The sequence below is a fragment of the Trifolium pratense genome, linkage group LG7 (assembly GCF_020283565.1).
Source record: "Trifolium pratense cultivar HEN17-A07 linkage group LG7, ARS_RC_1.1, whole genome shotgun sequence".
NCBI classification, from domain to species: Eukaryota; Viridiplantae; Streptophyta; class Magnoliopsida; order Fabales; family Fabaceae; genus Trifolium; species Trifolium pratense.
Genome location: NC_060065.1, coordinates 42,496,551 through 42,513,780, shown reverse-complemented (window position 1 = coordinate 42,513,780; position 17,230 = coordinate 42,496,551). Strand labels below are relative to the sequence as shown.

Sequence of the window (17,230 nt, the reverse complement as noted above, 5' to 3'; positions counted from 1 at the left end):
TTGAGCAATCGTAAAATTTAGGGGTTAAAATTGAGCAATAAAAATTTAGAGTCAAAATCAAACAATTCTAAAATTTAGGAGATTAAAATTGCATGTAGGCTTTTTATTTATTTTTGGTTAGTTAAGTCTTTTATTATTATTATTGTTATTATTATTTTTTTGATAAGCAAAGATTAATATTAATAAAAGGGAGTACAAGGAATACTCAATCTCTTACAAAGCAAAACAAGTAATCAAATGTTTTGAATAAAAGTCAATGGATCTAGGCACCAAAAAGAAAAAGAGATACAAGACTTATGCACATACCGACCATTCACCCACGCCCATGAAATAGCTTTGATGTCGTCCAAAAGTGAAGAAGCATTCGGAATGGCTCCAAGAAAAATCACGTTGTTTCTAAGCTTTCAAATATTTCACGTTGTTGCCAACCAAATCATATGCTAATTCGTTCGCTTTTTTTCAAATTAACCATCTCGCCAAACAACTTAAAATGATTTCATCCATCAGCCCATGCTAGAATACTCTTTCCTATATATCCAACTGGTTTATTTAAGCCTTTTATTTATTGATTCTGATACTTTTCTTGGAAATTATTTATATTTTTATTACTTGTCATTTGTCAAAGAAATTTATGGTTAGGATGATGCATCAGCCTAAAAGGGACATTAGGTTACAAGAACACTTACAAAGATATACATAAGTTTTTTTTTTTCTTTCTTTTTTTACTGAATTAATATACAAAAGAATTTATATACATATTTAAATTTATGTTGTATAATTAAATCTTATTATTTAATAAGTAAAAGACGAAACCAAGTTTTTTCTTCGTGCCCTCGAAACTGTTGTAGTTCAATGGTAAAAGGTTGAGACATTAAAGGAGTTATAAAGGAGAATCACGACTCTACATAATATATGCGATATTCTTATCAACTGAGCTAAACAGTCCTTCATATACTTTTATATATACTGAAATAATTGTTATACCAGCCAACGTTTATTTATCACAAAATAGAAATAGTTTAACCACCTTTGCCCCATTGATATATTCTAGAAATACAACTACATCAAAGGTTCATTTGTAACTTTATAGTAAAAAAAAACTCATTAATTGGAGAAAGGACAAGCTGAAATTTTGTTGCTACTGTCTCCACTTGATAGAAGGCCTGCAAGCAACTCTGCTGGGTCATAGTAAATCTCCACCTCTTCAACCTTCAAAGCATCATCCACCTATGTTAAAATATTAATTATTCCTCTTTAGTCATGATGGTGATCATATATAAAATCTCAAAAAGTAGATGGTGATAAAAAGTTGTTTCTATGTAAGAAATAAAAACTCATAAAGTAGGGTAAATAGAGATTAAATAAAAGCTATAAAATCTATTATTTGAGGGGTTTGGATTTTAAAATTCATTTGTATTGACTTATTTTTGAGCTTATACAAAACAATTTATAAAACTAAATAAATTACTCATAATTTTGTCAATGTAATTTATGAAAAACTAGCTTATGAATTTATTTATTTGCATAAACTATTTTTATAAATTCAATAATAAGTTAATCCGAACAATCTTAATGACATATCATTAGACATAATTTGGCTCTGAAGTGTCGGTTTTTGAGATGATAATCCTATTTTTTATTTTTTTTTATAAATGATGATTAGTCACTCAATCCAATTAATGATAATTTTCTCATTCGCTAATTATTTTTATTTTTTAAAATAATTGTCAATGTGTGGTAAAATAATTTCCCATTCGCTATATTGTTAGTCGTAAATTAAATCACAATATTAATTTACAATGTATGGTAAAATATTTGTTTTTTAATTACAAAATTGTTTTTAACATGTATTATATTAAACTAGTCAAACATTTGAATTCACATCATAGAAACATAGTAAAAGTAAAAATACCTTGAGAGTTCCCAAGCCAAAGAATTGAACCATGTTCCCAGTAGGGGCATGTCCCTTAAAAGGACCTTCAAAGAAGCCCCAATGCCTAAACTTGAAAGCAATTTCAGGTGGTCCAGTGTATACTTTAATCACTTCCCAAGCAAATCCTCTTGGAAAAGCTGATTTGAATACTTCATGAGATGACTCAAAAGTCTCTTCATTTGCCTTGTATGGCTTGAAATTTTCTGGAAGAGAACTTTTCAACAATGCATTATAACTTCCTAAGCTTAGAGTTTCTTCTGCAGTTAACCCCTCCCTGCCTAAAATATGGAATTGAAGGTGTTGAGAATTTTAGTTATATGTACTACTAGAAAATATTGATCAGACACTCATAAAAATATTTGATCTTTAATTTTAACAACAAAATTAGATAGATGTTTCATTTTTCAGCCTTACAAAACCGGCATGTTATAGGTGATGATTGCCTCTTATTTATAAGGAAAATATTATGTAAACACATTTTTTGGGACAAAAATACAACAAGGAAAATATTGTCATTTCAATCATGGTTGATTGAAATGACAATATGTTTGAAATGACAATATTGTCCTTGGTGTTGTATTTTGTCCCAAAAATGTGTTTACATAACATTTCTCTATTTATAAACTCTTGTCCAAGCCAACTCACATCCGACGTGAGACTTCTAACCCCTTCACACCCATCTTGGTGGGTGACCCGATAGCGGGTGGCCCAACGGATCTTGGAGAGACTCTGATACCATTTTAGAATTGGGAGTTTGGTCTAACCCAACCTTACAAAACTGGCTTGTAAGGTGAGGATTGTCTTTTACTTATAAACTCTTGTCTAGACTAACTCACATCTGGCGAGACATCTTAACAATTTTTTTAGTCTTTAGTTTTTCATAGCTAAATCAATTTTTCTAGTGATAATATTGTTTGTTTCTTGTATTATAAGAAAGACAAACCTAAAGTTATTGAGTCAAAAGAAAAAAATACCAATAGTATTGAGTGGTTTAGCTCCAGTTATTGATCATGAAATTCAATTATATTCAAATAATTTGAGTGAACCTGAATTTAAATATAGTTGATTGAAACAACCTTAAGGCAGAAAGATTAATTCTACTAATATGTTTGATGATTTAATCTATCCGATGCTTGAAAAAAACATGTATCTGACTCTTAATAAAGGAATTTTTTTGACAATTAATAAAGGAATTAAAACATATATTTATTGTCTTATGAAGATCTCTTTTATTCAGTTTTAGATCTAACTATTCCCACCAAAATTGATGCAATTTTTATCTAACTATAATGGATGGGGCCAAAGTTGTTCTTCCACATGTATTGTTCAAATTTTATTAGATGTCCCCAAATAGACCAAAGTTGATGTTATGTGCATAGAACTCTATAGAAACTCTAGAAGTAAGTTAATGATAATTATAAGGTTTAACAAAAAGATACATGTTTAAGAAAAATTGATTGATTCACCTAGTAATTAATAAGTGAACAATTATCAAATATCAATCAAATAGTGCGATCTTATAAATAAAAATAAGACAAACAAATATATTAAATAAAAAAAAAACAACATCAATTGACAAATACAACACCTTACCATTAACAAAGAGCTTGAATTTTTCAGGGACTATGGTCTTGAAATCTTGCAAACAGATCTTGTGTGAAAGCTCCATCTCCCATGACTTAATAGCATTTTGCACAGTTTCCTCTAATGATCCTTCTGGCCATTCCTACAAAATTTAATACAAACTTAATAAGAAAGAATTAATTAATGAAATGATTTAATCAAGAGAGGCATAGAAATAAAGATGAAGAATAAGTGGTGGTTAGTTCATCACTTTGGTCCTTCCTTCTTCAAAAAGTTGATTGACAAGATCATAGGTGGGAGGGCCACCATGTCTCCACTGGATGTTCTCAGCTTCATCTTGCAAAATTGATCTATACTTGTCTTTTGCAACCATGTTAGCTATGTCCAATTACTAGAGTTTTTTTTTTTTGTTAATCCATTAATTAATAAAGAGCTTATGCACAAACTAGGCAAATTAGCATGTATTTATAAGTGTAAAGGAAGATGGCCATCATGATCAGTGATCACATATGTCCTATATCTTCTTTTTTTTAATATCAAGACACATGTCCTATATCTTGAGCCACAAGATCAGATTTTCCTTAAGTTACAACATTTAACCCAATAATAACTCAACATTACATCACTCATATACGAATACCATCGTATAGATATTCTATAAGGTGTGTTTGGTTTAGAGAAGAAATAGAGAAGAGAGAAAGATGTGAGGAAGAGTATAAGAAGAGAGAAATAGGTTAGAGATAGAATAGATTTGAAGTATCTACTAGTCTACCGATAATATATAAGAAAGGAAGATGGTGACACAAATACTAATTTGTCCCTCTAATTCTTTTATCGTAATTATTTTAACAACTTCAAATATTTTAACTAAAATGTTGATATTCATCCTCACACTATATTTGCAACTGTTTCTGTTTTGTCCTTATCATTTCATTTAATCAACCAAAATTTGATGGATATTTCTGATATTTTTTGGATTTCATACCAAATTTTTTTTGGATTGAATGAAAATTACACTCCCAATACCTTTTTCGTTCAGAAAGTGGATAAAATATGTCCTCTCTCATAACACTTTCTTCGTCTCCAAATTCTCTTATTTTAATAAATTTGTAATTTTAGTAGTTTATCCAAAATCTAAGATATTTAGTCCCCATTGAATTTGAAACATCAAACCCTATGAAACATGTGGTAGAGGTTGGAAATTTGTTTCAATTATGTTTTCAAAATTGGAATTTGGTTAGAAAGAAGAAGTAGAATGATGATGATGATAGAGTTTTAATTTTTTTTATAATTAACCATTTTTGTAATTTCAAAATTAGAAAATTTATTTGGCGGGATTTTAAAAACAAATTGCTGACATATTTGTTAAATATTTTAATGAACCAAAAATTAATTTTTGAAAAGAGGAATCAAGCAATAATTTTTATGTTTGGGATATTTTTTTATTTTTTTTGGGATACCATGATATAGGTTGTAACCGAAATATTTTGGTGCGCAAGAGTCATGAATTTAATACCGACTACCTACTTTAAGGGAATCAAGATCTTACCACTTGAATTAATTGTATATAATGAAAGTTAGTCTCTCATATTATTTTTTTATCAATATTTTAAATTATAATTGCAATCACGTCACAATACTTGACGTTACATAGAAACACAGTCAATTGCAACCAATGCAACCTCAAGCATCATTGTGGTTGCATTGCACTTTTTAAAAGAAAAATCAAAATCCTTTATATTGTGTCAAAAAATTTGACCGTAGATATTTTTATAATTCTTTTAATTACTCCATCATGTTTCCACATATTTATATGTTGTTGTCTTGTTGAAAATACCTTTGTTATGTAGTGTTTGCCGCAAGGTTTAGAATAAAGTATCCTCACTCCGATCCTCTTCATTGAAGACCCGATACAACCAAATGCTTATTTTGATGTGGTTTCAAGGAATTCCAAAGTAATTTACATGGTTTATATTTTATTTATACATATCCCTTATCAATTTTTTTTTCGGTACAACCCTTGTCAATTTGTTTTATTCATAATAATAATAATAATAATAATAAATAGTTAGGATATTTATTGCATTATGAATAACCAATAATTTTTTTTCTTCAGGAAGACAGTTTAAGTTGCTATAAAACAATACGTAATTCATAGTTTGAAATCGACAAAATAGCTTCTCACCCCAATGGTCTTTTGGCACTTAGTGAGAGATTCAACACTTGCAAGTATATAAAACATTGTTTTTTTTCCTCCTTCTTTGAACAAACTAGAGTTAAACATATATAAAATTAAATGTATTGATGCGTTCAATTCTTTCAGGCCCTTGAACCATTCTGTTGAGTTGGCTGGCTACCTGAGAGGCATGCAAGCTGCTTAATACAATATACCTCTGGATTATCCTAGATAAGATATATTCAGGCCTTGTGGCTGGCTATGGATATCAAACATGCCTAGATACTAACCCGACATATCCATCTTGGTATTTTATGGGTTGGAGATGACAAGTATATTTTATTGAAACATACAATTAAACTTAATGAACTAAATATATTTTTATCAATTTATTAGTTATATGTTATTGTATGGTATATTTAAGTATACTTTGTTACATTTACTAGTATCTCCTACATGCATTGTCTAATTGGTATATAGTATAGAAATAATATGATGATTTGCTTGTATAATTTCGAAATGCACGGAAATGGTGATACTCGACGGCATAGGAAATGACATTATGTTTCAACCTTCCTCCTCTAGGAATATAATTGTAACACCACCCTAAAGTGTTTGTAAACAAATTTTTGATGACCTAAATCAAAATAAATCAATTAATACATCAATTTCAGATTTAAATATTATTGTTATTTTGTTTGCATATAATTTTCTTTGTTATTTTTAGTTTTTTAATTTTTGAAAGACAAATAGATATATACAATATATAATAAAGAAATATCAAAGCACAAACAAAACAGAGTACCAGAGATACTTAAAAAACAATCACAAGCAAGGTTGTTAGACTCGCAAGTCTACTCAAACTCGTAAATGGTTTATTGACTCGACTCGTCAATTTGACTAACACACGCACGCACACGCGCTCGCACGCACGCACTCGACACGAACATAAAAACATACTTGTGAGTGTCTGCTCTTCCAAATTTCACTCACTGTCTCTTCTCGCGTGTGCATACCAAATCAGAGATATTTTATCCCAAATAAAGAAAAGATGAATAATTTTATTTTATACTTGCTACTTTATCCGGAAGATTTTGTTGGACTTATGAAGAAAATGCAGCTAGCTTCAAAGCTCTCCTGATTTACATAGAGGTTAGATTTTGTAGAACAATTATTTTTCTTTTAATTAATTGTCAATTTTTTTTGGTAAAGAAAATTATTTAAATGATCACTGTGATTATAACTATATATAATTCGAATATTGAAGCCAGTTTTCATGCTGGTTACGATAGAAGTTGCCTTCTATTTCTTATGTTCTGATAAATAATTTGCTGATTTGACTTTTGACATATGTGTTTTGCCAATATTTGTACCATGGTTTGATTTGATCTTAACATATTCTAATACTCCTAAAAATTTTACAACAGCATCACTACTATGGGAAATCTGTTCCATTTAGATCAAAGGAAGAAGTATTGAAGAATATGGGGTATTTCAATTTGGCACAGGCACTTGCAGACTATGCGGCTGTGCTTATCCACGTCAAGAAACTATTACATGCCGAAAGATCCCCAATAGTTGTTGTTGGAGGATCATAGAGTGGAAGTTAGTCTCTCCTATTATTATTTTTAGGATCAAACTTATGTCTTATACATAGTTCTTACTGTGCTAGATACATGCAGGTGGTTATTATATTTTAAAAACAGTTTTCTTTTTAATTAAAAAAATATAAAAAAAACTATTTTTTTTGTGAGAAAAACAGGAAAAACTGCACCTAAAGCAATGCATATAAGTTTTATCCTTATTTTTATTAGTATTTTAAATTACAATTGCAATCATATCACAATGCTTGATGTTGCATAGAAATTAATACGGTCAATTGCAACCAATGTAACCTCAAACATCATTGTGGTTGCATTGCACTTTTTTTTAAAAAAACAAAATCCTTTATATTGTGTCAAAAAATTGACTATAGATATTTTTATAATTCTTTTAATTACTCCATTATGTTTCCACATATTTATATGTTGTTGTCTCGTTGAAAATACCTCTCTTATGTAGTGCTTGCCGCATGGTTTAGAATGAAGTATCCTCACTTGGCCATTGGTGCTTTGGCCTCATCTGCTATGATCCTCTTCATTGAAAACCTTATACAACCAAATGCTTATTTTGATGTGGTTTCAAGGAATTTCAAAGTAATTTGTTTATATTTGTTATCAAGAAGCCAGTTTAACTACAAGAATTGGGAGTTCTCGCTGCGACTTTTTTACAACAATTTAAATGTTGTTAGCAAATATAATGATTTAGTAGCAATACATATGAGTGATTTTGTGAGTCGCTGCCAAATATATTTTCTTAATTTTATTTTATTTTAAAAATTAACGAAGCGGTTTATAACATACATGGTCGTGCACGTTGGACCAGTTAAAGTACATCTTCATTCAACTTGTGTTTTGCTTTATGAGAATCCACCTCATGTTTTTATAAGAAAATGTCACTTTGATTATTTTTTAGCAACTTTTCCTTGCTTTTATTTTTTCTGACAATAACTTCATTCATTGCTTGTTAATTATTTATTTAATGATAGTGTATTTTTAAATTTTATTTAAAGATATTAATACTAGTTTTTGACAAAAACGTCATTGTTGAATTTTTTTTAAGTAATTTAGTGGCTAAAATTTTACCGGAATTTGAACTCCAATTGCTATATATATTGATTTTATCTTTAAGATAAATAAATCAAGTGTCCGAAACTTAAATATTAGTCCTGCATATATAATACGGTGTTCTTTAAGTTAAACCCAGGTAGTAGTTTTTATTATTTTGAGATGTGTGGAATGGTTTTTTTTTTAAGTTACATTCAGTTAAATTAAGTAAAAAAAAAAATTGTATTCAATTCAATCCAATACTAGTAAAAACATTAATTTAATTAAGTTATATTCAATCCATATTGTTAGTGGATCAACATTGAAAACTTAACTACCTTACCTCAATTCACGTCGCACCATATTCATTTTAAAAATTTGCTTTTCTTTCATTGTTTTTCTTTTTATCAAACTTGAGATTAAAAAATACAGTAAATAAATAAATTGAGTAGTGGCTTAGTGGGAGATCATGATTTAAATGGTCAGACACAAAAAAAAAGTGCAGTTTCTGCTACTTATAAGCTAAATTTTCTTGAAACTGAATATATGAAAAACCATTTTTACAAACCTTAAAAGAAAAGAAAAACTCCACTTACTTTCATTCATCATAAACAACCATCTCATTTTGAACTCTTAATTATAATACAAATTCAATGCATTGAAACTTTTCAAGTGCTGATATTGATTTATTTCAAGAAGGTACACTAATTTGATTTTATTTTTCCATCTTAATTGATATTTAATTTTCTTTTTATTTTTAACAAATTTTTCTTTCTTCTTCTTCTTCTTTCACATGCCAATTCTCAAACAAAGTTGAGATAAAATTGCAGGTTTAAGAAAAAGAGAAAGAGTGCTATAGAAAAGTTACATCTTTTTATTTCAATCTATTCCTACCAAAAAGCATGTCCCCTGCATTTTAAGAGTGCTATAGAAAAGCTCAGGTAATTTTAATCTCATACATATTACTTTTTGTTTCTTGTGTTAATAGTTTAATATTGATTTTCATTTTCATTATTAAATGCAGGATAGAAGTTGTCATACTAAACTGATAAGGCTTGATTGGATAGAAGTTGCAAGGAACCATGACTGCTACAACTAGCTAGTTTAGGATGAGATGATGAAAATAAAGTTAGGAGAAATAATTAATATTGTAATCACTTTTTTTTTTTATAATGTTTGTACTTTGTAATCACATTTTCTATTTCTTGATGATTTATGTTTGGTTTGCTAATTCTTTCAATGGAAATAAATCTCATCTTGTAAATAGTATTTTATGATAATTTAATGTATTTATGTTAAAGTAAATTTTGTTGATATATTTTACTTTATAAATATAGTGACATGATTTTAATAAATATATTTTAATTAATATAAAATCTAACATGAATAATTAATTTAAAATATATTTATAAAAAATATTTTAAATTTAAATATCAAAATATGGCTAAGAATTTGGTTATTGAAAAATATAAAAATATAACAACAAAAATTATAATTTTTTGAAAAAAAAATATGTTATGGCAGCGACTTTAGTCGTTAAGATAAGTTGGATATAACAACAATCTTGGTTGTTATTATTAACTTGTCCCAACAAAAATTGTCATTGGCAAAATTCCTAACAACAACGATATTAAATTTCGCTGCAAAACTTTTTGCAACGGAACTTATCGCAACAACCAGCAGCGACTTTTTTGTTGTTGGAGTAAATAACTTTTGCAGCAACTATATAAATTTTGCAACGACTTTTGTCGCTGCGAAAAATGTCTTTTCTTGTAAGTTGCTATAAAACAATACGTAATTCATGGTCTGAAATCGACAAGATAGCTTCTCGGCCAAATGGTCTTTTGAGACTTAGTGAGAGATTCAACACTTGCCGGTAAATACATTGTTTCTTTTTTCTTCTTTTTCTTTAGACAAATTAGTGTGACACATATATAAAATTAAATGTATTGATGCGTTCAATTCTTCCAGGCCCTTTGAACCATTCTGTTGAGTTGTCCGACTACTTGAAAGACATGTATAGGCATGCTGCTCAATACAATATTCCTCTAGATTATCCGGTTAATAAGATATGCAATGCAATTGATAAGCTTCTTTTAGAAAAAATATCCTGGATAACATATATTCGGGTCTTGTGGCTGGCTATGAATATCAGACATGCCTAGATACTAACCCGACATATCCATCTTGGTATTTTATCGGTCGGGGATGGCAGGTAGTATATTTTATTGAAACATGTAATTAAACTTAATGAACTAAATTTTTTTTTTTATCAATTTATTAGTTATATGTTATTGTATGATATATTTAAGTATACTTTGTTACATTTACTAGTATCTCCAGCATACATATTGTCTAATTGATATATTGTAACACCACCTAAAGTGTTTGTAAACAAAGTTTTGATGACCTAAATCAAAATAAATCAATTAATACATCTATTTCAGCTTTAAATATTATTTTTATTTTGTTTGCATATAATTTTCTTTGTTATTTTTAGTTTTTTAATTTTTGAATGACAAATAGATATATACAATATATAATAAAGAAATATCAAAGTACAAACAAAACAGAGTACCAGAGATACTTAAAAAACAATCACAAGCAAGGTTGTTAGACTCGCGACTTTACTCAAACTCATAAAGGGTTTATTGACTCGACTCGTCGATTTGACTAACACACGCACGCACACGTACTGCTCTTCCAAATTTCACTCATTGTCTCTTCTCACGTGTGCATACCAAATCAGAGATATTTTATCCCAAATAAATAACTCCAGTATATATGTTCGATTAACTTAATAAAGATTTCATATATTTTATATGTAAATAATAAAATTGTCATTGCAATAAAATTATATTTAATATGTTATAAAATTTAAATTAATACTCCTATTTGACTAATTTTTAACATAGCACTTTTGGCACCATATTTTTACCCTTTTTGCAAAAGGTCAATTTTGATCAAATCAACGATGATGTGGCAAATCACTTAAGTGACTCATCTGCCAAATAAAAATGAATGGAAGAATTCATACGAACATCTTTCACTTTCACACACACACATCACACACACACACACACACACACACACACACACACACACACACACACACACACACACATATATATATATATATATATATATATATATATATATATTGTCTATATATAATTATTTTAAAATATCTTAACAATAAAAATTCATTTTTTTATATAAAGGTACCGCCTTTTATTATTTTTGTAAATAAATAAATTGTTCTTTGGATTATTTTAAAACCTTTTCTATTATTTTAAAAAAAAATAAAGTACTTATTTTTATTATAGAAAAAGTTCAGAATATAAAAAAAAAAAACAAAAAGGCAGAATTTTTTAAATCAAAAAACAGTTTTTTAAATATTTAAAAACAGATTTTTTAAAATTTTAAAATATAATCATAATTTAAATATTATATTTATTAAAATAAAGAGTGGCGGAAGATGATGGCCGGAGCTCCGCCTCCCACCGCCATAGGTCCTCCAGAAAATCTGACTCCGCCTCCGTAGACCGCCGCGTCAATAACGGAGGTCCGATGTTGACCTGCCATTGACTGGCACCTCCACCACCTGCATTTATTATTTAAAAATTCTATTATAAAAAAAGAAAGAAAAAAAAAACAGATTTGGGCTTAGCTTACCTATTGGGCTTAGTAATTGGGTTGATTTTAAAAACTGAAAATGAAAATAAAAAATCAAAATATATTTTACAAGTTTCAGTTTTTTAGTCCCCAAAACTGAAAAATTGAGAACAGTTTTTAAAACTTGTAATTTAAAAATAGTCTGTCAAACAAATTCTTAGTTTTTTATTTTTTAAAAACTAAAAACATATTTTGAGAAGTGTTTCAAACACACCCTAAATCTCCCTCTTTTATTCTTTAAAATGCATTTCTTCCCCTAACCAACTGTCATCAGCAGAACAATAATCAACTCAGATGCTCTCTACTCATCAATGGTCTTCTCTATCACGCATGGCACTAACACCTTGGTTTCCTGAAACCATGTGTTCCAGCTAGACAACAGAGTCCATTTTATATAGACAACAAAGACACTTTCTCATATGAAGATGGAGTATCAACTGATTTCTTCCATTCCTTTTTTGTTTTTTGTTTTAAAAAAACGTATTAGAGGGTAGAATTAGCAGTTGAGTCACCTAAGTAACTTGCCACATCAGCGTTGACTTGATCAAAATTGAACTTTTGCAATAAAAGGTAAAGATATGGGGCCAAAAGTGCTATTTTAAAAATTATGGGCTAAAATCGCAAATTTTTCTGAAACTTAGGGGGCCAAAAGTTTAATTCAGCCTAATTTTTATTAATTATTTTAATTTTAAATATTTTACTTTTACTAGAATTTTTGTTTTTTAGATTATATAAATTACAAAATTACTCTTTGTGACAAAATCATGTTTATTTTTAAAAATTAATATTATAAATGCATCATTTCTAACGTGCTTTTCTTCTTCTTTCGATCACAATTTTTTATTTCATGAGTCTCACGTTTAGTTTTTTTTTCAAGTTGTTTAGTGGCTAAAAAATCCATCTTTAAAGGTGAATAAATAGAGTGTTCTGAGTTCGAACCCGGGCTCCTGCTCATATAGTGCAATGTCTCTACCAACTGAGTTAAGCTCACGAGGACCACATCTAATTTATTAGCATATTAAAATTAACACGTATTATCAACAAAAAAAACACGTAGTGAAAACAGAATATTTTCACAGAATAAACTGTCCATAATATTTTTTCTATACAAAATTCTTTTTCGATACTGATAATTCTTAGAATTAGCATGTAACAAAAAAAAATTCTTAGAATTAGCATAGAAAATAATGTAAAAAAAAAACATAGCAAAAATTTAAAACTGAATTTATTTATTTATTGAATTATTAGGCTATTTTTACAACATTTTTCTAGATTGATGGAGGACCTCCTCCATAACAACAACATTTTGATGCTTCACACCTTCCACCCTTGTTAAAGTGATTTTTAGCACAATATAAACTACAAGCACTATCTGGGCCTTTTGGACATGGACCTTGTCCAATGCAAATCATAAATGGAGGTCCATCAATTACTCCTCCTGCAATTAATATTCTCAAAAATTATGTGTGGACATCAAAGTATAATTCATAAAATCATTTAAAATCTAAAAAGTTTAATAAATAATAACAACAAAAAAGGGAGGGATGGTATACCTGAAGTCAAAACAGATGCAATGCATAGCAATGCAATGAAGAAATGCACACGATTGATGAATGTAGCCATCTTCCTCTACTCTTTCAATATGGGAAAGGAACACCTAGTAGAGGCTATTTATAGAGACTACTAGGAATTCACCCCTTATAATTAGTTAATCCATCGATTCCTTTTCAAAAAGGCAATAATAATTTATATATAAAAAAAATTGTTAATAATAAATGCATTTGACCAAGCATATAATATTAATCTATCTCTTTTTTTTTTTGTTTTTGTTTTTTGACTGATCCATCTTTTATCTTAAGATTTAAGAGTTGTCTTTTGAAGAATATTTAGATTTTCCTATCCTGCAAAGAGATATTGAATGTGTGAAAGTGATCATATATAACAAAAATATGTAAAGAATTAGTCAAAAGAAAATGTTATGAAATGTTTTTAAAAAGGAAATTAAACTTTTACAAGTTTGAAAATAAATCAAATTCTCATTAAGAGATTTATTAAATGATTTTTTTTAGGTAATTTATTAAATGATTTGTTTAAATCATTTAAGTTGATTTGCTTAAATAATCTTAAATTTATAGACGATGAATCAAATTTATAGTAATGTTACACTGCTTAATAACACTTTAACGAATATAAATTTTACAAAATCTATCGTTGGATTGAAAATTTATATAATATATTCATTATCTATGTTAAATTTACAAAAATCTAATATGGTTTGATAGGTTATTGAGCCAGATCAAGATTAACGATATTCAATAAGATTGCATAAACCGTTATTCTTGATTGATCTCAATAACATATCAAACGATTTTAGATTTTTATAAAACTTAACATATATGATCAATATGATATAAACTTTCAATCCAACGGTGAATTTTTTAATGAAATTTGTATTCGCTGCGTTATTGAACGGTGTAACATTAATTATTTAAATGGTACACCATAATTTGATTTATATATATATATATTATATGGGTCAGGATCAAATGACACCAACTAGTTTGACACCAAATGTAATACCTCTCAATAACGTTTTAACCGATATAAATTTTATAAAATCCACCGTTGGATTGAAAGTTTATATCATATAGATCATTTGTGTAAAATTTCGGACAAATCCAAAATCATTTGATGGAAACGAAGGAGAGGAGACTGATACAATTCGTGTTTCCTCTTACGTAATGAATGTTACTGTATGATATTATTTATGGATAACCATCTATGTCTTTTTTGGACAGTATTGATGATGTTTTTTTAGGATAATGTTAATTGTCCTTTTTGGGTAGTACTTAACTTAAGATATGTAATTGTCACTTGTTTGTTCATTTTGAGTAATTTGAATGTTAATTTTTTATTATTATCGATTTTAGTTATGTTTATATATTGTGCATTTATATATTCTATTTTAAATTTAATTTTTAAATAACGTATCCCTGCCGTATCGTATCGGGAATTTTGAAAATTTTCATGTATCGTATCGGTATCGTGTCACGTATCTGGGCTTTTTGAGGCCTAAGTATATATAAAGTTGTTATGAAAAACAACTTATACAAATATATAAGTTAACGTATTTTATAAAATAATAATTTATGAAGATACAATTTTTACTAGCTAGAACTTATGAATTAACGTAAAAGTTATTTATTTGTCTAAGCTATTTGTCATAAGCTAGAAAGTATGAATTAACGTAAAAGTGTATATTTGATATCATATTGAGTATGTCAGAATCCCGATAATCAACCGTTCTTTTATAAACTATATGAGCGTAATTTATGCAAAAAAATCACGGTAGATCACTACCGGATACATCATACATACATATATGTATATGAATTTAATTTATATGCACCGTCGATGTTAGGTTATTTTGCACATGCGTCAAATAATATACCGACACATCATGTATGGTCATTAAAAACACATGATGTGTCACATTCATTAAATGATGTGGCAACGTGTCATTGGATGTATGTGTAAAAAAAATTTACACCGACCGTGCACAACAATTAAACTCTCTATATATATATATATATATATATATATATATATAGACACACAAACACGGAGTTTGACATTTTACACTCCTAAAATTTGTGAATAGGTAAAAAACGATTTTTGACGCAAGTTTTATCTCTTATTAAAAAATAGTCATTAAATTATATTATTTATTTATTGGCAAATTATTCTCGAGTTATTTTATTTATGGTCGAACTAATCATTTTAAATTAACAAAAAAACCATTCAAACAGGTCATTTTTGTCTATTTAAAAATTTCAGGAGTGTGAATGTCGACACCAACAATTCAATGCATAAATCGATGATTTATTCATTTAATATTTTTATATATTTTGGAAATATATATATACTATTTGATTTACATAAAATTTGGTAATATAATTTGTAAATGTCAAAATAGTTTTTATTTTTTTTTTACTAAACAATTCATCAAATGTTATCATCACTACATCATGTACCAGTACAACATTCAAAAACTTAAAAAGGAGCAAAATACATAGGAGTAAATAGGTAATTTAATATATAAACGGGTGAGTGAATGTGTTTTGGGTGTCGGTTTGGTACTATCCAAACTCACACCCATATATTCTTGTGCCACTAGGGTTGGGAACAGGTCAGGCCAGACCTTGATAGGCCTGAGTCTGGCCTACGATTTTTTTTCAGGCCTGAGCCTGGCCTGCGGCCTATCAAATTAAATGTTATTTTTTTTGGCCGGGCCTGAGCCTTTTAAAAGTCTGGTCTGGCCTTGTAGCCTATTTAAAAGTCTGTGTTACATTAAAGCTTCTCTATATAGTCTTTTTTAAATAGGCTAAACAGGTCTTAAAAAGTTCACATTTAAATTTTTATAATTTCTACAAAATTAAGAAAAAGCTAATAATATGATTAGCACAATAATTAAAAACTAATAAAATAACAAATACGATTACGACAAAGTCGCCATAATACAAATTGTTTGCTAAGTGTAGTCAGCAACAAGCCAACAACCAAAATATAGGATGAGTTGCTACTTGCTCGAGAGAATGAGAGATGAAATGGAGGTAGAGTTTCTATTTTTAATTTAGGGTCATGCTAAACAGTGCCCCCGGGGCACTTGTTAAGCTTACCTAAAAAGGAAATAAAAAATAAAATTTATATTGAAAAGACAACTTTTTATACTTTTGAGACATTGAATGCACGCATTTCGAGACAAAATTTCTATTTTAACATGCTTAACTAGTGCCCCGGGGGCACTGTTTAGAATTTTCCTTTAATTTATATGCGCGAAATATAAAAAAAAAATATTTTCTCTGTTTTGTTAAAAAAAAATATATTTTCTCTGATATTTTGTATTTATATAAATAATATGTTTTTATAAGATATAAATAATAATTATTATAAACAGGCCGGCCTATCAGGCTTCGTAGGCCTTCTTAGAAGCCTAAGCCTGACCTATATATGTAAACAGGCCGTTTTCAAAGCCTAAGCCTGACATTTTTAATAACCAGGTCAGGACAGGTCAGGCTTATACAGGCCAGGGCGAAGGCCCCTGTAGGCCGCCTGGGTTTGAATTCGGATGAATTTATCGGGTTTGAATTTTCATGATATCCCTAACATAAATGTAAAGAATGAAATGAGGGGAATTGAATTGCACGCAGGTAAGGT

The 17,230-nt window shown here is 28.6% G+C and overlaps 1 protein-coding gene and 1 long non-coding RNA gene across 4 annotated transcripts; one reads left to right on the top strand and one right to left on the bottom strand.

Moving 5' to 3' along the window:
* Positions 1–920: 920 nt before the first annotated feature.
* LOC123895041 (pathogen-related protein-like) lies at positions 921–4,270 on the bottom strand. 3 transcript variants are annotated; one of them, XM_045945229.1, is made up of 4 exons: positions 3,768–4,270; positions 3,527–3,659; positions 1,913–2,211; positions 921–1,227 (listed from the first exon to the last, which is right to left on the bottom strand). In XM_045945229.1, the coding sequence occupies exons 1-4, from the start codon at positions 3,888–3,890 to the stop codon at positions 1,105–1,107; spliced, it is 678 nt and encodes a 225-aa protein (XP_045801185.1). In that variant the 5' UTR covers positions 3,891–4,270; the 3' UTR covers positions 921–1,104. The 3 variants fall into 3 exon arrangements, with proteins under 3 accessions (XP_045801185.1, XP_045801186.1, XP_045801187.1); XM_045945230.1 differs by having other exon boundaries at positions 921–1,209; positions 3,768–4,074; XM_045945231.1 differs by having other exon boundaries at positions 1,180–1,240; positions 3,768–4,065.
* Positions 4,271–8,888: 4,618 nt separating this feature from the next.
* Positions 8,889–9,579, top strand: LOC123895040. The gene is made up of 3 exons (XR_006804079.1): positions 8,889–9,037; positions 9,152–9,279; positions 9,363–9,579. It is a non-coding gene; the product is annotated as an uncharacterized LOC123895040 (long non-coding RNA).
* Positions 9,580–17,230: the final 7,651 nt, after the last annotated feature.